The sequence below is a fragment of the Carcharodon carcharias genome, chromosome 13 (assembly GCF_017639515.1).
Source record: "Carcharodon carcharias isolate sCarCar2 chromosome 13, sCarCar2.pri, whole genome shotgun sequence".
Classification (NCBI taxonomy): Eukaryota; Metazoa; Chordata; class Chondrichthyes; order Lamniformes; family Lamnidae; genus Carcharodon; species Carcharodon carcharias.
Genome location: NC_054479.1, coordinates 145,143,015 through 145,164,462, shown reverse-complemented (window position 1 = coordinate 145,164,462; position 21,448 = coordinate 145,143,015). Strand labels below are relative to the sequence as shown.

Genomic DNA, 21,448 nt, shown 5'->3' with positions numbered 1-21,448 from the left:
CAGCATGGTGAGAGGCTTGGAGGGGAACTTCCAGGTGGTGGTGTTCCCATGAATCTGATGCCCTTGATTCACTAGGTGGTGATGGTCATGGGTTTGGAAGGTGCTGTTGAAGGAGCCTTGGTAACGTGCTGCAGTGCATCTTGTAGATGGTACACACACTGCTGCTACTGTGCGTCGGTGGTGGAGGGAGTGAACATTTGTGGATGTGGTGCCAATCAAGTGGGCTGCTTTGTCCTTGAGTGTTGTTGGAGCTGCACTCGTCCAGGCAAGTGGGGAATATTCCATCGCACTCCTGACTTGTGCCTTGTAGATGGTGGACAGGCTTTGGGGAGTCAGGAGGTCAAATACTTGCTGCAGGATTCCTAGCCCCTGACCTGGTCTTGTAGCCACAGTATTTACATGGCTAGTCCAGTTCAGTTTCTGGTCAATGGTTACCCCCAGGATGTTGATGGTGGGGGATTCAGTGATGGTAGTGCCTTTGAATGTCAACAGGTGACTGTTAGATTCCCGCTTCTTGGAGATAGTCATTATCTGGCACTTGTGTGGCATGAGTGTTACTTGCCACTTGTTTGTCCAGGTCTTGCTGCATTTGGACATGGAATGCTTCAGTATCTAAGGAGTTGTGAATGGTGCAGAACGTTGTGCAATCATCAGCGAACATCCCCATTTCTGACCTTATGATAGAGGTTACTGTTGAAGCAGCTGAATATAGTTGGGCTGAGGACACTACCCTGAGGGATTCCTGCAGTGAAGTTCTGGAACTGAGATGATTGACCTCCAATAACCACAACCATCTTCCCTTGTGCTGGGTATGACTCCAAACAGTGGAGAGTTTTCCCCCTGATTCCATTGACTCCAGTTTTGTTAGGGCTCCTTGGTGCCACACCTGGTCAAATGCTGCCTGAATATCAAGGGCAGTCACTCCAATTTCACCTCGGGAGTTCAGCTCTTTTGTCCATGTTTGAACCAAGGCTGTAATGAGGTCAAGAGCTGATTGGCCCTGGCGGAACCCAAACTGAGTGTCAGTAATCAGATTATTGCTGAGTAAGTGCACATGATAGGACAGTCAACATCTCTCATGACTTTGCTGATGAGTTTGAGGAGAATGATTGGGCTATAACTGGCCAGACTGGATTGGTACTCCTTTTTCTGGACAGGGCACACTAGAGCAATTTTCCAAATTGTTGTATAGATCCCATGTTGTAGCTGTGCTAGATCAGCTTAGCTAGGGGTGCGACTAGTTCTAGAGCACGAATCTTCAGTACCAGTGGTGAAATATTGCCAGGGCCAATAGTCTTTGCAATATCCAGTGAGTTCAGCCATTTCTTAATATCGCGTAGAGTGAAATGAATTGGCTGAAGATTGGCATCTGTGATGCTGGGTACCTCTGGAGGAGGCTGAGGCGGATCATCCACTCAGCACCTCTGGCTGAAGATGGCCACAAATACTTCAGCGTTATCTTTTGCAATGATGTGCTGTACTCCCCTATCATTGAGGATGGGGGTATTTGTGGAGCCTCCCCTTCCTGTGGGTTGTTTAATTGTCCACCACCATTCATGAATGGGTGTGGCAGGACTGCAGAGTTTAGATCTGAATTGTTGGTTGTGGAATCACTTAGCTTTGTCTATTACATGCTGCTTCAAATTTTATCAAGCATGTAGTCCTGTGTTGCAGCTTTACCAGGTTGGCATCTCAATTTTTAGGTATGCCTGGTGCTGCTCCCAACATGCTCTCCTGCACTCTCCATTGATCGAGGGTTGATTCCCCATCTTGATTCAGCTTTTCTTTATATCTCTTCTTATCCTCCTCCTTTCCTGAACATTAAAACATTTTGCAATTTTTCTCTTTCTCCCTAAAGTTAGTAAATCAAACCAATCTGCCTCTTGTATTCTGTCCCTGATGTACTTTAGCGATAAATTCCTTTTGCATCTTAAATAATTATCCCTTTCAAACTGTTACACGTTCCTTCCAAGTCTTTTACTTTTTGTATCTCTTCCCATTTTACCATTTCCACACATTTCCAAAGATCATTAAACGTCGATTGTTGAAAATGGTGCTTTTTAATTGACTTCTTTTTATTTTCTACACTGAATGTCAGAACACAATGATCAGTAGATCTTAAATGTCCTCTTACCTCTACTTTACTCATCGTTCACTCCTTATTCATTAGAACTAATCTCGATATTACATTGCCCCTTCTGAGTTTCTTAATGTACTGCCTTAGAAAGAAGTTCCTCATAATTTCAATAAAATTGTGGTGGGGGATTCAGTAAAAGTGCATGCACAGATTGTTCCTAATGTGCTCTCCAGACAAGAATGTTTAAATCCTTCAGGATTACTTGACAATCCTCAGCTTTATTGTCTTCCAGAAAACTGGTTCAGACTTCCTTTGAGTATTTGGTGGCCATTCCTAATATTAGGTGTTACTCCTTGACTGGTTTTTAATTCTATCCAACAAGACTCAGAGGGCAGGATTTTACCATCGGCGAGCAGGGGTGGGGCCCACTCGCCGACAAGTAAAAAGACCCCGGGTGATGTCGGGCGGAACTCCTGATGTCACCGCGCCCCATTTAAATTTTCAGGAAGGTGGGGGCGCAGCAAAATCAGCTGCGGGCCCGCAGACCTGTCAATGGCCACTTGAGGCCACTGACAGATTAATTAAAGTAATTAGTGGACCTGCCCGTCCAAACTTAAGGTCAGCGGGCAGGTCAGGAGCCCCGGCGGGAGGTAAAAAAAAAACAAATCTCATCCAACGGCGGGAAGAGCTTTCATGCAGGGTTTGAAAAAGTTTAACAAAGTTTTTCTGTAAATTATGAACATGTCCCAACTCAGGTGACATTGTCACATGAGGGGACATGTGAGGGAAATTTTATTTTTCTATTTTTAATATTTTTGAAAGTAGAGGTGATCTCCCTGAGGCAGCACTTAGCCTCAGGGAGATGAATGCGCTCTTTCGTGCATATGTGCAAAAGAGTGAACTCTCGATTTTTGGATTTCCCCCCCGCCCGCACAGGGAGTGCACAGCGCTTCCCTTAATTGACCCGCCCACATAAAATGGCGCCGCGCCTCTGATTGGGGGCACCGATCAGAAACGCGCCTGCAAGTGCCCGTCCATCAACTCCCCCCCCCCCACAACGGGGAGAAAATTCTGCCCAGAGTATAACTTTCAGTTTCCAACTCCTTTTCAAAATAGTCTTCCTAGAGATATCTTATGTTGTGTACCAGTACTTTCACTTATTCCTAATCTATAGACTATAGACAAAGCCCGAAATCCTCCAAAGTCTCAGCCAGAGAACTGGCCAGTGGACAGGGCATTTATTGGAATGTTTGTTTGAATTGATTTTTGGGTGAGAAATCGTGATATAAGAAAAGATCAAATTTATCTTCAAAATAGAAATCTGAGCAAAAATGTTAATGCCTTTCAGCAGATTCTGCCATTTCTGAGACTGACATTCGAACTGGGATAAACAGGTTTGGAACTCCAGATTTGATTAACGCCTCTGGTATTTTACTACATTAAAGGCACTATATAAATGCAGGTTGGTGTTGCTATTCATGACACGGTTATAGAGATGGTTATATTGCCTATAACCAGAGCAGCTCTACACTCAGGTATATCCACTGGCCTTTCTTCCACATTGGCAGGCACAATGTTGCATTTTCTGCCAATGGAGACATTTCTGCCATTTCTTCCATTCCCCTGTAACAAACTAAATACGATCAGGAAGATTCCTTCTTAGGAATCAGAAGTACTTTTAACTAGCTGTCTTTAACATCCAATCTGTTTAGAGTGCAACATTGAACTAAATCTCACCTGTTTTGTAGAAATTTTCATTGTTGTAATGGGTGTTGGCTCCTGCAAGGTAAAAGTGAAAATATCATTGGTTTGTGCTTTCATTTCATTATCAAAGTTTTAGGTACAACACTCAGGCCTGGATTTTCATCCTTGAAGTGGATAGCAGAGTGAGAGAAAGTGCCCGTAAAGGCAGGATCCTTGTTGCCAAGGGAAAGGTGCGGGCTGCAGACAGGTCAGCCTACCCAGGAGAGAGGTTGGAGCCAGCCACAAGGATAGCCAGCAGTCTAAGGGGGACTGTTTAAAAGGCCCATCTTGATGCTGTGGGACTTCATCCAGCACCTTCCAAACACACGACCTCTAGCACTGAGAAGGACTAGGGCAGCAGACACATGGAAACATCACCTCCTGGGAGTTCCCCTCCAAATCACTGATCACCCTTCATTGTCGCTGGGTCAAAATCCTAGAACTCCTCTCCTAACAGCACTGTGGGTGTACTGGTTCAAGAAGGCAGCTCACCACCACCTTCTCAAGGGCAACTAGGGATGGGCAATAAATGCTGGCCCAGCCAGCGATGCCCACATCCCATGAATAGATAAAGAGAAAAGAACAGAAAGGCCCTCCAATGTTCACTCCTCAAACCCCCCCCACCCCCCCGCCCGCAGTCCCCATGCCCCATCCATGCCATCTCATGCTCCCTGTGCCAAGCTATGCTCTTCCAAGCTTCAGGATATTTAAATGAAGTCCTTTTAAGTCTAAATATATTGCCTACATTTTTCTTATTACTTTATTTCAAAAATAAGTCTATAAATGATCTATTTATTCAAAATTAAGTTGCCATGTTTCATGAAATCTTTGAAATAAATTTGTCCATGAATACCAGGGTCTGGGAATACTGTCTGCCTCTGGGATAAATGCCATTTTTATTAGGACATTCACACATCCGTTGATGGCAGTAGGATGATCTTTGATGGGACTCATTAGTTCTTAAGCATGCATCAATTCATCAGAAATCTTCCAGAGATCAGAGAAGTCAAGTTGTGAATAAAAATCTGAGATTATCAGGTACTGTGTTTGTAACAAATGCCAATCATTCTGTCACGGCTGGTGTGACCTCTGAAAGGAATACACGGAAGGACAGAGATGTGATGACAGATGAATTGCTGGTGCTGGTTGCGAGAGAAAGCTTTCGGTTAATGAAAGAATGAGAACTCTCACCCTCAACACTGCCAATTCCTCCAGTAATACCTCCTCAAGGTCATGCCAAGTCTCTCGTGGAATAGACACCACCTTCAGAATCGTCCCCACATCTTAAAGAAATGACAATAAAATGCAGGTTAATTTATTACTCTGTTTGCCTTTTACATTAGATGTTATTTTATAGGTCTGTGTTTCATTGAGATTCATGAAGGGTGTTCATCACAATACACCAAAATGCTTCTATTAGGTCAGTAAGACTTAAGATACACAGCAATTTTCTTCAAACACATGTTTCATAAATTCATTTCCAGAAACCCTGCACTCACCATTGTTCTGCTCTCACTGTGAAAAAGAAACTATTCCATAGTTTTTTTATTTGAATACAAAAATTATACAGCAGCATAAATACATGTATATACTTATTTTCCTATGTTATAGGATAAATTCAAAAATCCTGTGCTGCCAGTGAGGAGCTGTGCTCAAAGTGACTGCAAGTTAGACTACGGCCAGAATTTTGCCCTTGATGGGCGGGCGGGTCCCACCAGCTTGGCAGCGGGCGGGCAGCTGAACTCTGCGGCTGAACAGGGCCCACCACCATTTTGAGTGGGCGGGCCAATTAAGGCCCACCCAGCGGGCTGCCTAATGAGAAGCGCTATGCGCTCCCTGTGCGGGGAGGGGAGGGATTCCCCATCTGTCAAAGTGCGCTCTTTCACGCATGCGCACACTGCTCCCTGAGACTAAGTGCTGTCTCAGGGAGAGCGCTGAATGTTTAAAAAACTTTAAAAATAGAGAAAGAAAAACATTATTAACATATCCCCCTCATGTGACACTGTCACACAAGATGGGACATGTTAATAAATATGAGCAAAACTTTAATAAACTTTTTAGCAACTGAGATGAAACCTCATCCCGCCGGTGGATGAGGTTGTATCTTTTCTCAGACGCCCGCTGAGGCTCCTGGCCTGTCCGTTGAGGCTCCTGGCCTGTCCGTTGAGGCTCCTGGCCTGTCCATTGAGGCTCCTGGCCTGTCTGCTGAGGCTCCTGGCCTGTCTGTTGAGGCTCCTGGCCTGTCCGTTGAGGCTCCTGGCCTGCCTGTTGAGGCTCCTGGCCTGTCCGTTGAGGCTCCTGGCCTGCCCGCCAGCCTTAAGGTTAGACGGGCAGGTCTTTCAATGAGCTTAATGATCCTGTCAATGGCCTCAATTGGCCATTGGCAGGTTCTCGGGCAAACAGCTGATTTCGCTGTCCGCCAGCCTTCCTGAAAATGTAAATGGGGTGGGATGAGGTCAGGGGTTCCCCCCGACATCATCCTGTGTCATTCTCCTGTCGGCGAGCGGGCCCCACCCCCAAATCACTGACGGGAAAATTCTGGCCAGTGGGTTATTAACATTAACACTCATTCTTCAATGAACTCCCCATGTGACCACCCTAATAAACTTGATCTCATATCATTGAGGGAAGCATAGAGTGATTACTAAATAACAGAAATGTGTTGTGGTAATAGAGTCGATTATCAGCTTGGATTCTGGGCTCAAGTTCTATTGTAGGATTTGAACTCACAACCCTCTGCTTCAGTGGTAAGAATGGAACAAACTGAAACATGGTGGGGGGGCGGGGTGCAGTGCAGATAGAGAAGATCAAAAGATGGGTGAATTGCAGCCATTCTTGTTAAATGCCTAGGCAGCTAAATTAGACACTCTCTGCCCCCCAAAACAGGGGTGGGGTTGCAATGTGGGGTTAACCTATGCTGTTGCTTCCGATGAAGGCACAATGCGAAAATGGCACTCAAAGCATTGAGAAACTGGGCACTGTGAGTTGAGTTTTGCAGCCCAGTGTTCCAAGAGATGTTTTATTCTTTTTCTTCCTCTCTCCCAAAGATGGCATATAATTCCACCAGCATTCCTTAAAACAAGCAGTGTCCACGCATGAACCCAGAATGGGTGTCAGCAGACAATATTGTTAAAGGGAAGATCGCAGTTAAGCCAGATTCCATTCTTACCTCACAGATTTGAAGGGCTGAATGGCCTTCTCCTGCTTCTTATTCACATGTTTGTGCGTTCACAGCAGGAACAAATGGAAAATTATCAAGAGCAGGAAATGTAGCTAAACTTTCTCTGCACTAACTAAGGCTTCCCAATTGTAAAGTTCCTCTAACTTCCACCCTGGTTGAGATCAACTAACTCACCACAAAAAGTCAAACCCGAGATCCTGCTGGTTCGTATTGCTCCACATTGCCCAGTACTTATCCGATGAAGCCATTGAGGCTTCTGAAATAGCTGAACCATGGCTTTAGTCTATCCCTGAAAGTGTAAGACCTCGATCCGCGATCCTTCATGCATCGTAATTTTATAAAACAGTCAAACAAGAACACAGTCTGCATGGAACAGGCTTGTTATTTTCATGTTTTGAAGTAAAACTATGAAGCAAGTTTGACCAAGGCAGGGATGAATCTTTAAAATATCACTGAAGTGGTAGTTAACCCAAAATGTCCTTCTCTCTGTCAGGGTATTCCAATCCATCCAGTGGGAAAGGTGATCATGCCTTTTCAGGTTAATTATTTCCAGCAGCATTAAAAATTTAGTTTGGTAAAAAGTAATGTAGAGTCGGTAGAATTCAGGAAAGAAGGATTTTACCTTTTAAGGAGACATTCTTTGACAGATAGAGGCTCACAGCAGAAATATCAAACTTCCTTTGATTTGAAAAACATCTGGACCACATCATTCAAGAGTGATATTAAGAAGCCTTTTGTTACCAATGTATTATTTATTTTTAACAGAAACTATGGTGCTTAATTTAAACTTCTGTATAATTAGACTTGTAAATAGGATTTTCCACTGCCCTGTGATTAAGGAAATAATGTGGGAGCCTCAAGTAAAGTTCAGAAGAACTGATCAAACTTCTGGCAATGAGCCATCTCCTGATACCAAAGCTGAATAAGTTTAAAGATTTTACATTGACGAGTTCTGTTTAGCATTGCACACGATTTCTAACACAATGTCTAAGGTCACTTCTTGCGATGATCTCAGCTCTAGACTGGCTGTAAGATTGCATTCCTGTATCTGATTGTTTTAACACACAGTTGCTTCACCTTCAGGAATACTAGGCTCACTGGATTGTCCCTGTTCATTTCTGATAGTTTTAGATACAAATAGTTTTGACACATTTAACTTTTTACTGACTCTGTATGTCGAAATGGAGCTTACATTTTGTGGTATCACCACGTAATTACTATATAAAGAACGATAGTTACTATAATCAAGTTAAATCCAACCAATCAAATTCAGACACATCATGAACTGTGAGACTGAAGTTTGAGCAGTTTATAACTACCATCTAAACTTCAAAATTTGATTACAGTATTCAGGCTACACCTGGGTATGTTATTTTGTTATAATAGATCCCCTGTGACCTCAGTGGTAGTTTCATCCAGTTTGAGCATAGGATCTATCAGCCAGTGAGTTCTATGTAATTAACAGACGAGCTGGAAGCTTGCAGTGGCGGCCATGTCAGCGTGGTTACGGCACTCCGCTTTTTAGCTCACACCCGCTTACTGTGGATGTCCTGGAAATTCTAGAACAATTGAGGACCCCAGGCCATAGGTTCCCATTCAGGCTGTGCAGGAATTGAAGTGCTCCCCAGGAACTAATTACAAGAAAGTTGATCAAATGATGTTTCAAATTTTATACTTGAAACAAAGCGTATTTGCTACAAATGCATATTGTGATGTAATTGCGACCATGTTGAGAAGGATACACAAGATTACTGATGGGTCCTGACAAATGGGGAGATGGGGGTAGTAATGTGACTGGATTAGTAATCCAGAGGGCCAGTCTAATGCTCTGCGGACATGGGTTCAAACCTCACCATGGCAGCTGGTGGGATTTGCACTCAATTAATAAAACCTGAAATTGAAAGCTCATCTTAGGAGTGGTGACCATGACAATTATTATTGACTGTCATAATTATCCATGGTTCACTATTATCCTTAGGGAAGAAAAACTGCCATTCTTATCTGGTCTGGCCTACATGTGACTCCAGATCCACAGCAAATGGTTGACTCTCAACTGCCCTCTACAATGGCCTAGCAAGCCACTAACCTCCAGGCCAATTAGGGACGGGCAGCAAATGCTCACCTTGCCAGTGATTCCCACATCCCGTGAAATAATAAAATAAAATACACAAAAGCTATTAGGCCAAGCAGAAAATGTCTATAAACTGCTGAGAACTTCTTTAGTTTAAGTCAAAATGAGTCACAGCTTCATGCTTAATGCAATATGCTCATGCTCATTAGTGAAAACTGAAATGCAGAATGTAAATGGAACTTTCCAAAGCACCAAGGGGATTATTTTAAATGTCTTTACCTGTTCCAATAAACATGACATCATACTGGCCATCCCCAGCTTCCACTCGGTCCACAACTATCTGGCTGAACTGGTAATCCACATCTGTCTTTATGACGATTGGTCGGTTGTTGATGGGCAACGCTGGATTGTACATGGCTGGGTGACTTCTGGCAAATGTGATTACATCATCAGGAAAGTCCTTCGTTGATTCAAATCCTCCAAAGGTTTTGCTAGGACACTTTAAAAGAACAAATCAGTTGGGGAGAAATAATATAAAGCTAAAATTGATGCCATAAAAAAGTATCCAAAGATAATACACTCGTCAGAGAAAAATCCCAACTTAAAAATTACCCCAATCAGCAGAATAAGCAAAAATAAAGCAAACTGCCATGGAGGTTGGAGATCTGAACTGAAAACAAGAAATGCTGGAAAAGCTCAGCAGGTCCGGCAGCTTCTGTGGAGAGAGAAACAGAGTTAACATTGAATCCAAGTTCTTCTACACAACTGAAGAAGAGTCACATTGGGCTTGAAATGTTAATTCTGTTACTCTCTCTCCACAGATGCTGCCAGACCTGCTGAGCGTTTCCAGCATTTCTTGTTTTTTTAAAACAAGCCAAAACTTTATTTGAAGTAATTATTATTCTTCCTTAAATTGAGAATTTTAACTCCTCTCCCCAACAGAAGCTGAGTGGAATGGAAGTTAAATCCCAAACAGTAAACCAACTGCTCCTCTCTTGCCCTGCTCGAGTATCGCTCTTCGATGATTTTGGCTCTCGCCAGACTTCATAATAAATAGAAATGATTAAACCCCGACCTTGATGCAATTTTAACAACTTACTGACTGAGAATCTGCAGTGGATTCTCTATTCATTAACAGCTGGAAGATGCCCAGTGGTCACTAATGTAAGTGCAAAACGTATTGTTGTGGGGCTGGAAGAGCATCCTACCCCCTACAAAGGGACTTTAGACTGCTGCCTTGTTGGGTGTACCACAAGTTCCCTCCCCACTTTCCCACCCAAACTCTCCCAAAACCCTCCCACTGTGGGTTAGCTGGCTGCCAGCCTGCCAGTTACCCAACATGTCTGTACTTAAAAGCTGGCCCAGGATGCCCATTTCAGACTTTCATTGGAGCGTGGGCTGCATACCAATGTGGCTCCAAGGATAAGCTGGCTGGATTCCTATGCTGGCAATTAAAATTCATCCTTTCTGTTTATTGAAACAGGATCAGTTTAAGGAAAAATGTATTTTCCCACATTTCACATCCAATGTCAGCATTGGTGGCCACCAGTTCAGTTGTGTGGGTCAGGTGCAAATAAATCAATAATGAGACTGTGTTCATAGTGTGTGAACTTTGGTGAATTTCTGTCTTCACGTATGAGTTCAACCTTATGCATGACTATGTTGATTATTTTTTCTAAAATGGTATTTTGTAAAACATGTACCAAAAGGGAAGGACGTATAGGTTACATTGAAAATGGATATTCATAAACTAACTATAAACCTAAAAACTCAGAATCCTTGCAGTGATTATGTTGCCAGCCTGTTATGAAACCTTTATTCAAATTTAACAAGAGCAAAACACATGGGATCACCATTTACTGTCATAGGACATCAGATGGCATCTATTCTTTATTAGACTTGTCTTGGCATTTGGATTTTTAAATTTTTACATGGCCAGTGGCTGAAAGTGCCAACTGGAGAGGTCCCAGAGATGGGTTTCAGAGCTTCAGGGACCAGAGTAAACAGGGAATGTCCTTAACCAATCAGATTGAACGATTGGGAAATAATCATCAGACAACTGAGAAGAATATGTAAATAAATGAGGAATTGGTCAATGTCAAACCAGGTACAGAACAACAAATAAAGAGAGAGAAAGCAAGATTGGATTGAGAGAGAAATAAAAGAGATAGGAAATTAAAGTTTAGAAAAGTTAAGCCTCCAGTAATTATTAAAACCTAAGGAATGAGATGCCAGGCTTGTAATAGTTCATTTTTAGTGCTGGAGAGGTTGACCAGCAGTAATTAACATTTATTGCATTGATAAAAGGGTACTTATACTTAAATAGAAAAGTTTTCACTTCCTGTGGTGACTTTAGTTTGTATTTACTGCATAAATACAGCAACTTCACACCATTCAATGCATTTCGATGGTGAGCCAGACGTGTAATTTTTACAAAGCTAATGGTGGAACAGTCCAGCATCTGGGACAGCGACTCATGGGTTATTGTGTTTAATTGCACACCTGCCCTATGCCTGAAGTTGTTGTAGCATTTGTGCTTAACTAATTGTGAGTGGCATTAGCCTTGGCCTGTGGAATACTACTGGGCTATTGGCTTGCAAGAATGGTACGTTGCAGGCAATGGTCAGGATTGCAGTAAGTCAATTGAGAATGAAATATTAGCTTCTACTGTTACCTTGGCATCTTGCACTTAGACTGGCTGAAAATACTTAATAGCCGCGGCAACACTCCCCAAAGCTGTCGGTGAGAGTTTCCAGCAGTGACAAGTTTAATCCTCTTGTGTATGTACCCAATTGCTGAACATTTTAAATTCACATGATTGAACAATAAGCCTGTCTTACAGGTCAATAACCTTTACAGTATGGCTGGCAAGATAATACATTTTGTTAACACGTATGGAATGAAATCACACTGTGGAAAATTAGTAATGAGCACGTTAATATGTTTGTCTAAAATTCTTTTGTCACTATTTGAACAATGGTGGTAACCCATTTATCTTAATCGAGTTGAATGTGTTCACCAAAATAACAGGTAAAGTAATGTCACAAAAATGCAGTGATGTATATCCTAACCCCCATCGGGAAATAGGTGAACGTGGGAGTAATGCTGATTGTACTCTCCAAGGTCCACTTTTATCTCTCTGATGTTTGCTTTTCCCTGGAAATTTTGTGACTTGGTTGGGCGGACCGAGAGTGAGTGGGAAATATGAAAGGGGAAAGTTTGATGGTCTAGTAATTTAGGAATGTTTTTAAAAATATACATTTTGGTCATAAAAGATTACTATTACAATGATAAAGATGTGCACTGGTAGCAGTGCTTCTTTTAAGCATCACCTTATGTGAATTCATAAATTGGCCAGAATCTTCTGTCTCCGTGCAGGAGGTGAGGAAGGATGCAAACAAGCCTAAATATTTGGTGGGTTGGCATTGGGAGTGACACCCGACACCTCCCTGCCTTCACCAGAATTAACGTCTGGGTGGGTAGGCCCGTGGTCAGCCTTCGGCCCCTCCTCCACTTGAGTCCATTAAGTAACCAATTAATGACCACTCAAGCCTTCTTCCTGTCTCGGCTAACATGAAGCCTGCATGACTGGTAAAACTGTGGGGGCTGCATGTCAGCTGGAGGGGGTGGTGGGGCCGGAAGGGGTGGAATCCCTCAATCTGCACTAACCTGTGCATGATGAAGGGCATGGACATGAGCTAGGGTGTGGCTGCTGACAACTACCTCACTGCTTTTGCTGCCAACCCCCATGGTCCCCCTCTCCCTGTGACCCCCGTACTCCGCAAGTCCCCCTCCTTCGGCAGCAAAAGCACTTACCTTTTTTCCTGGGTCGCTCCTCGATCCTGGGGGTGTTGTTCTGGCAACAGCCACAGCCTCCTCCGTGGCGCTGCCTAGTTCAGGTGTTGCCGGCCTTTGATTGGCCAGCAGCTCCAGGCGGGCGGGCCATTGTTTCCCAGGTTTCTCAGTCTGGAGGATGGCCCACCTCTGTCCCCTTAACTGCCTGATGGGCAGAAGATATGGTGGGTCTTCCTCCTCTGAGTCAGCGTGGGTGTTTCACTGCCTTTTTAGGCAGCAGGTGAGACACCCACCAAGAACAAAAGATTCCACCCATTGAGGGTAAATAGCTGAGCCAGGCAGCACTGGACTCATTGTAGCAGAAAACAAGTGACAATTAACTACCTTGGAATTTTTTTGAAAGTGGCTTAATGCTGGTAAAGAATATGATTTATGACAGATTACGGTAAACATTTAATTTAACGTGATATGAGATCTAACAAAGTCCTTTGTAGAAAAAGGAGTCTCTAGAATTTTGCATTTTAGAAACTGATTTATTTTGTTAAAGAAAAAACATAACGTGTCACTGAAGATTCGAGTTACAGAAGCTGTGATTCCAACCACATGGCTGTTTGGAATTCAGATTTCAAAAGAATGTTGCTGATTATCTGTGGAGAGATTGTTTCCAATTTGGAAATGTGTCGCCGTTCCTTCATCATTGCTGGGTCAAAATCCTGGAACTCTCTTCCTAACAGTCCTTTGGGTTTATCTACTCCACATGGACGGCAGCAGTTCATAAAAGTGGCTCATCACCACCTTCTCAAGGGCAATTAGGGATGGGCAATATTGTTGGCTTTCCCACAACCAATAAAAATACAAAATTGTTTTTTGTAAATGACTATAAGTAAACTGACACAAAAACAAAAATACCTGGAAAAACTTAGCAGGTCTGGCAGCATCTGCAGAGAGGAACACAGTTAACGTTTCGAGTCCGAATGACTCGTCATCAGAACTAAGTAAAAATAGAAAAGGGGTGAAATATAAGCTGGTTTAAGGGGTGGTGGGACAGGTAGAGCTGGATAGAGGGCCAGTGATAAGTGGAGATAACCAAAAGATGGCATAGACAAAAGGACAAAGAGGTGTTGAAAGTGGTGATATTAGCTAAGGAATGTGATAATAGGTGACATTAAGGGCAGAAAGCAGGACAAGCAAGGTACAGATAGCCCTAGCGGGGGTGGGGTGGGGGGAAGGGATCGAAATAGGCTAAAAGGTAGAGATAAAACAATGGATGGAAATACATTTAAAAATAATGGAAATAGGTGGGAAAAGAAAAATCTATATAAATTATTGGAAAAAGGGGGATCAGAAAGGGGGTGGGGATGGAGGAGAGACTTCATGATCTAAAGTTTTTGAACTCAATATTCAGTCCGGAAGGCTGTAAAGTGCCTAGTCGGAAGATGAGGTGCTGTTCCTCCAGTTTGCGTTGAGCTTCACTGGAACATTGCAGCAGGCCAAGGACGGACATGTGGGCATGAGAGCAGGGTGGAGTGTTGAAATGGCAAGCGAGAGGGAGGTCTGGATCATGCTTGCAGACAGACCGCAGGTGTTCTGCAAAGCAGTCACCCAGTCTGCGTTTGGTCTCTCCAATGTAGAGGAGACCGCATTGGGAGCAGCGAATGCAGTAGACTAAATTGAGGGAAGTGCAAGTGAAATGCTGCTTCACTTGAAAGGAGTGTTTGGGCCCTTGGACGGTGAGGAGGGGGAAGTAAAGGGGCAGGTGTTGCACCTTCTGCAGTTGCATGAGAAGGTGCCGTAGGTGGGGGTTGAGGAGTAGGGGCTGATGGAGGAGTGGACCAGGGTGTCCCAGAGGGAATGATCCCTGCGGAATGCTGCCAGGGGGTGTGAAGGGAAGATGTGGTTGGTGGTGGCATCATGCTGGAGTTGGTGGAAATGGCGGAGGATGATCCTTTGAATGCGGAGGCTGGTGGGGTGATAAGTGAGGACAAGGGGGACCCTATCATGGTTCTGGGAGGGAGGAGAAGGTGTGAGGGCGGATGCGCGGGAGATGGGCCGGACACGGTTGAGGGCCCTGTCAACCACCGTGGGTGGAAAACCTCGGTTAAGGAAGAAGGAAGACATGTCAGAGGAACTGTTTTTGAAAGTGGCATCATCAGAACAGATGCGACGGGGGCGAAGGAACTGAGAGAATGGGATGGAGTCCACACCTGCCCCTTTACTTCCCCCCTCCTCACCGTTAAAGGGCCCAAACACTCCTTTCAAATGAAGCAGCATTTCACTTGCACTTCCCTCAATTTAGTCTACTGAATTAGCTGCTCCCAATGCAGTTTCCTCCACATTGGAGAGACCAAACGCAGACTGGGTGACCGCTTTGTGGAACACCTTCATTCTGTCCGCAAGCATTATCCAGATCGCCCTGTCGCTTGCCATTTCCACACTCCACCCTGCTCTCATGCCCACATGTCTGTCCTTGGCTTGCTGCAATGTTCCAGTGAAGATCAACGCAAACTGGAGGAACAACCCCTCATCTTCCGACTAGGTAATTTACAGCCTTCTGGACTGAATATTGAGTTCAACAACTTTAGATCATGAAGTCTCTCCTCCATCCCCACCCCCTTTCCGATTCCCCTTTCTCCCAATAATTTATAAAGATTTTTCTTTTCCCACCTATTTCCATTATTTTTAAATGTATTTCCATCCATTGTTTTATCTCTAACTTTTAGCCTATTTCGATCCCTTCCCCCCACCCCACCCCCACTAGGGCTATCTGTACCTTGCTTGTCCTGCTTTCTACACTTCATGTCCCCATTAGCACATTTCTTAGATAATATCACCACCTTCAACACCACTTTCTCCTTTTGTCTGTGACATCTTTTGGTTATCTCCACCTATCACTGGCCCTCTCTCCAGCTCTACCTGTCCCACCACCCCCCCACAACTTAAACCAGCTTATATTTCAACTCTTTTCTATTTTTCCTTAGTTCTGTTGAAGAGTCATTCAGACTCGAAACGTTAACTTGTTCCCTCTCCACAGATGTTGTCAGACCTGCTGAGTTTTTCCAGGTATTTTTGTTTTTGTTCTAGATTTCCAACATCTGCAGTATTTTGCTTTTATATAAGCAAACTAACAATGGATTGTTCAGGAAAGGTCTGGAGATCAAAACATTATAGTTTTAGCTTCTTTAACCTAAACTGATTATATTATAATATGAGAGCTGAACTAGGTGCTGGAACCTCCAATTTAGTTTTTATGATTAACACACATGAGGGCATAATTGAGGCTGATGTCTGTTGCAGATATAGGGCTGAATTTAATATTTCCAATGTGGGTCCTGCCCACCGGTTATCGAATTGGTGAGAAACCCACATCGATTCCGTGGGGGAGGTCTGACATAATTTAATGTCTCTCAGACACTTACCTGGCCAACACTGGGGCCTTCCCTGGGACTTAGGACCCTGTTGACGGAAATCCCACCCGCCGGGAACAGCTGGCCAATCAGAGGCTGGTAGCTCTCCATTGCTGGCAGCGCCACCAAGAGCGGTGGTTGCTGCCGATAGTATTGCAAGAACTTCACCAGGGATCGTTGCTGCATCCCTGGACTCAGGAGAGTGAGGGCTGGATGAGGGTTGCAGGAGGGGGGAAGGAGGGGTTGGAAGCAAGGGTGGGAGGTATGCTTGCGGCATCTCCCCCGCCCCCCACCCCATCCCCCCAACTTCTTGTTGTTAAGCCTCTCGATCAGGCACAGAGAGCCTGTTAAAAAGGACCCCCCCATCCCCCGGTATGCTGCTGGTAAACCTGACAGGGTTTGCTGGACAGCCTTTGGGGAGACATGGGAAAGTCATGTGATTCCCACTTGATCCCCGACCCACCACTAAATTCCGGGCTCTCGGTAATTGATATCAATTGGCCCATTAATTGACATCCTGCCACACGTAGCAGAGTTTCCTATATGGGCCTTTTCCTGCCTCTGACTAAATAGCAGGAGGTTTTCTTGACACTGGGAAACTGACCGATAGCCTTTCCCGTGATTAAATGGGCCTGGCCGCCATGTTACCCACTGCAAGAGGCTGCATTAAATTCCACCCATAGGGCAGAATTGTCCGTGCCCGCTGGCGTTGGGCGTGTTTGATGGGGTGAACGGACAATATGGCGAGAAGGCCAAAAATTGGTTTCATGACATCATGAAACCAGTTCGCGATTGTCTGCTCAGCCCATCAATGGCGGCTGTTTCCTGTCATCAGACTTCAGGAACAGCAACACTCCCATGTGTTTCACAACAACATATAAAAGACGTGCTCTTGGCAGGCTGCACTCGGAGATGAGTGGATGGTAACCTTGTGGAGCGCTCATGAGGGACATCTGTTGGACTTCAAGGTTGAGGTACATTGGGGGGGGTGGTGGTGGGGCAAGGGCTGCCCTATGGTTAAGGTGACCTTGTGGGGAGGGGTCAGGTAAAGGCTGTGCTGTGGTGGAAGGTGGCACACAAGCACGGGTAGGATGGGGGTTGGTGGTGGGCGAGGGAAGCGACCACGCATTAGGGGATCATTTCCTTTGCAGCTGAGACAGGTCAGGTGCAGCCCCATTGACATGTTGGAGTCGGGCCTCTGGCTTATCTGCCCACTCAAGCAACACAGAGGCATAAAAGGGCCACCAAGTGCTCCAGAGCTTTTCACCCCTTGGGCACAAACTGCAAAGTAATGAGTGTTTTAGTGGACTGCAGAACAGGTGGACGACTGGGTACGTTGTACAATCTCCTCGCTAAAGCTGGCCCACAGAGCAGTCACTGCTGGAGATGCTTACAATCCCTTGCAATGTCATCATCCCAGTTTGGACCAGTCTCCCCCATGGTTCAAGCTAACAGAGCAGCCTTGTAGTGTGGGTTAGGAGATGCCTGTGCCTGAGCTGAGAGCACAGCCTGCAGTCCAGTGGGCAGGTGGATTGGGGGGGGGCGGAGGTGGGTGAGGTTTCGGGCAGCCAAGCAGCGCACTAAACACTGGCCATCCAAGTGGTGGCCGGCACTTTCCAGGATGGGTTAAAGGGCCTTCAGACTTAACCAAGACAGGTTCAGTACACCCATGCTAACCCACGCGACTCTCTTTCATCCTGTAGGAGGAATACATCAGGATCATGGAGCCTGATGAACTAGCTATATCCCTCATGGCTTGCAGAGAGCAAAGACAATGGAGAAGAGAGCAACTGAGGCACCAGGCTGCCCACAGGAAGAAGGGGCGGCTGGGGCTCCAGCACATGTCGCTGAAGAGCCACAACGATCTATCGCAGATTAGTGCTTAGCTAGATCCGGGGTCTATAGACATCACCTTTCATTCCCACAGGTGACCGAGAACCAGTGTTGCCAAAGACTGTGAATGTCCAGGGAACTGGTCGGTCACATCTACAGCAACAGGGGAAGGGATTGAAGGCAATACAAGACGGCTCTCCATGTAGCCTACTGTATTTTGCTTTGGGTATTACCTTCTGATACTTGAATAAGAGGAATGATATGTAAATTCTTGTCACATTTTGTATTGAAGTAGCCAGCTTTTTAAGGATTGAAACAATGACTTAAAGCTGTTTGTGGTCAGTTTTGTGGTTATTGTCTCAGTTGCTATGTAATGTAGCCATGCAACAAAGAGTCACAATTTTTCCATTGAACAGACTTGATGTTAAGGATACATGACATCCAGAGGGGAAAACAGAAGAGGAATGAAAAAGATGAAAGAGTGAAAAGGCAATACAAAGTAAGAGAGAGGACAAGCTGACTGCAGACATGGAGGACCTGGTACATGAGCCCCTGAAGGGATTTTACAGTCCAACAGGAGATCTAGACAATAAGAAAAGTTACAATGAAAATAGAGACAAAATAGACAATACATAAAAGAAACTAGTACAGAGAGAGACATAATAGAAACAAGGAATAGAAGTGAAGAGGGTTAGAAGAATATTAACAGAAAAGCACAGGAGGGAAATTAAAATGTGTAAAATAAAGTTTGAAATGTAATATATGTTTGGAAAAGATGAATATTTTTAAACTCTCTTCAATCCTGGGGCTTATGGTTTACATACATCTGAATGAGATTGGACCTTATATGATGGTTTTGTTGCAGGTTAGTTTATGTTACTCCATTGTTAATAGGTTATTTATATTGATTTATTTTTGTACCAATGTTATAAACACTTACTGTTCCTGGGCGAGGGTACGGAACTCTTCCTTGGAATGGCACCCACTGATAGCTCGGACCTTCTCTATGGGCATATGGGCCCAGGAACACTCTTCTTATATCAGACATACTGTACATACACACAGCTGAGCCCTTAAAGATGTTGCTATATGGAAAAATATCATGAAAATGATTAGTCTAAACAACTGATTAGGGGATGATATAATAATATTCATGTTATTGAGGAATGCAGAATATATTTGCACTCAGAGAAAATGTTCTCTTGCCTCCAGAATGCCTTAACAATGCTCCCCGAAAGGTAAAAACATACCAGATTGCCACTTGATCAAAGGTCCTGCACAGGAAACCATCCCAGGAAACTTACTCTTAAACTGCCTGGGCTGTGCAAGTCGCAATTTAAGAAATCAGTTGTGTTGGATAAATTAACTCTTGCCTTACCGAATAAAAGACATACCTCAGTCTTTTATGAACTCATTGATCCCAGCTTTAATCATGAGGTCTGCCAACCATCTTTAAAAATGCTAATTGGTTGAGGCATCAATGGCAAAACTGGTCAGTAATAACCATTTGGTCTGAGGGTAATAAGAGGAAAAGAACTCCACTCTAATCCTCAAAGCACTTCCACAAGCCTATCTGTCCATTCTCATCCTCCCACCTACATTATCAAAGGAATGTGTCCCCAAATTAAATACGTGTTCATCAGCATGCTCACAAAGGATTAACAGCAATAATACTGCCTCCAACTACATCTTATTTTCACAATATTTTTACTTTTGTACCTCATGCTGGAAGCTATTTTAGAAACACACATGGCCATCAAAAACACTTCTGCAAGAAAACATTTTTTTTGAGGATATGCTTGTCCATCCCTGAAGTGCTATCTGTCACTACTCAAGTATTGAGAGAAAGAAGCAATGGATACATCATATAACAACAGAGTCATAGAGTGCCTAAAGACTCCGGCACCAAGGCTCCTTCGGCAACGCCTTCCAAACCCGGGACCTCTACCATCTAGAAGGACAAGGGAGCAGACACATGGGGAACACCACCACCTGCAAGTTTCCTTCCAAGCCACTCACCATCATGGCTTGGAAATATATCACCGTTCCTTCACTGTCACTGCGTCAAAATCCTGGAACTCCCTCCCTAACAGCACTGTGGGTGTACCTACACCACATGGACGGCAGTGGTTCAAGAAGGCAGCTCACCACCACCTTCTCAAGGGCAATTAGGGATGGGCAAGAAATGCTGGCGCCCACACCCTGTGAAAGAATAAATAGAAAAACTTTTTTAGCTACATTGACCTACTGGGGAGAAAAAAGCCAGAGGATAAAGTTTTGACTAGTTAGGCTGAAGACAGCTGCTTCAGCAAAGGATAATTTATCCACTGTTTGGATAATTTATGGTTTCTATGGGTCTGAATTCCTTTGGAGTATATGCGTTGTACCATTGGAATGTCATCATGCAGCAGAAACCATACTTACACACGTATGGTTTCCGTTACACGTGTGACTAAGTCATGGCAGCACAGTGACGCCATCCAAGAGATATCAGGGTAAGTGAAGTGACCTTTATTCGCTTTACTTTATTCACACCTCAGAGCATTGATTTCCTTACCTGGAAGTAGTAAAGATGCCATAGATGAAAGGATTCTTGGGATCTTTAGATTTCATTATGTAAATATCCTCTGAAAAACAATAGTTTGCGTTTTAGTCACTGGTAAAATAAAACATGGAGAATTTGTTGAAATAAGATTTTAATAATTGTTTGTCATGGCATCTGTTTTCCTACTTACGCAGTTCATCAAAATGAGTGTCAATGCCATTTGGCCCGGGAACTGCACAGACTAGACGAGCTTTGAGAAAGGTTACCCATTTATTAACCAGGCTTCTATGGCCACCAAAGTCATTCTGATGACAGAAAGAAGACAAGTTAATTGAATGCATTAAATCACAATAACATATCAGAGCACTTTGTTAATAGAAAGAACAAATTCAATAGAAATACTTCCAATGTAGCGTATTCCCTGTTTATCAATAGACCTGGAAATTTTGAGGGCCTGGTTCTGCTGATCTGAGTGAAGCAGAGCAGTACCTATACCCGCCAACGTGATGCTGCACTGCCCCAGTTCAGTCACTTGTATGCAGCTGTCTCCAGAGGCTGGGCACTTCCTTAGCCCTCTTTGCAACTGAACAGAAATTCTGCTTCCAGTTTCCACCCCTCCATAATTTTCACATGGTCCATCTCTGACACTTCCCTTCCCTTCCTTGACCTCTCTGTCTCAATTTCTGGTGAAAGACTGTCCACCAATATCCATTACAAACCCACCGACTCCCACAGCTACCTCGACTACAGCTCCTTACATCCTGCTTCCTGTAAGGACTCCATCCCATTCCCTCAGTTC

At 44.2% G+C, this 21,448-nt stretch overlaps 1 protein-coding gene across 2 annotated transcripts in view; it reads right to left on the bottom strand.

The window, feature by feature from the left end:
• sema3ab (sema domain, immunoglobulin domain (Ig), short basic domain, secreted, (semaphorin) 3Ab) overlaps positions 1 to 21,448 on the bottom strand; it is a 321,287-nt gene that overhangs the window by 47,489 nt on the left and 252,350 nt on the right. For both annotated transcript variants that reach the window (XM_041202609.1, XM_041202608.1), the window contains exons 9-14: positions 20,840 to 20,954; positions 20,662 to 20,731; positions 19,045 to 19,189; positions 9,352 to 9,571; positions 5,012 to 5,103; positions 3,815 to 3,856 (exon numbers count right to left, since the gene is read on the bottom strand). In XM_041202609.1, coding sequence (XP_041058543.1) covers positions 3,815 to 3,856; positions 5,012 to 5,103; positions 9,352 to 9,571; positions 19,045 to 19,189; positions 20,662 to 20,731; positions 20,840 to 20,954 — 684 coding nt within the window. The remainder of the gene's footprint in view (positions 1 to 3,814; positions 3,857 to 5,011; positions 5,104 to 9,351; positions 9,572 to 19,044; positions 19,190 to 20,661; positions 20,732 to 20,839; positions 20,955 to 21,448) is intronic.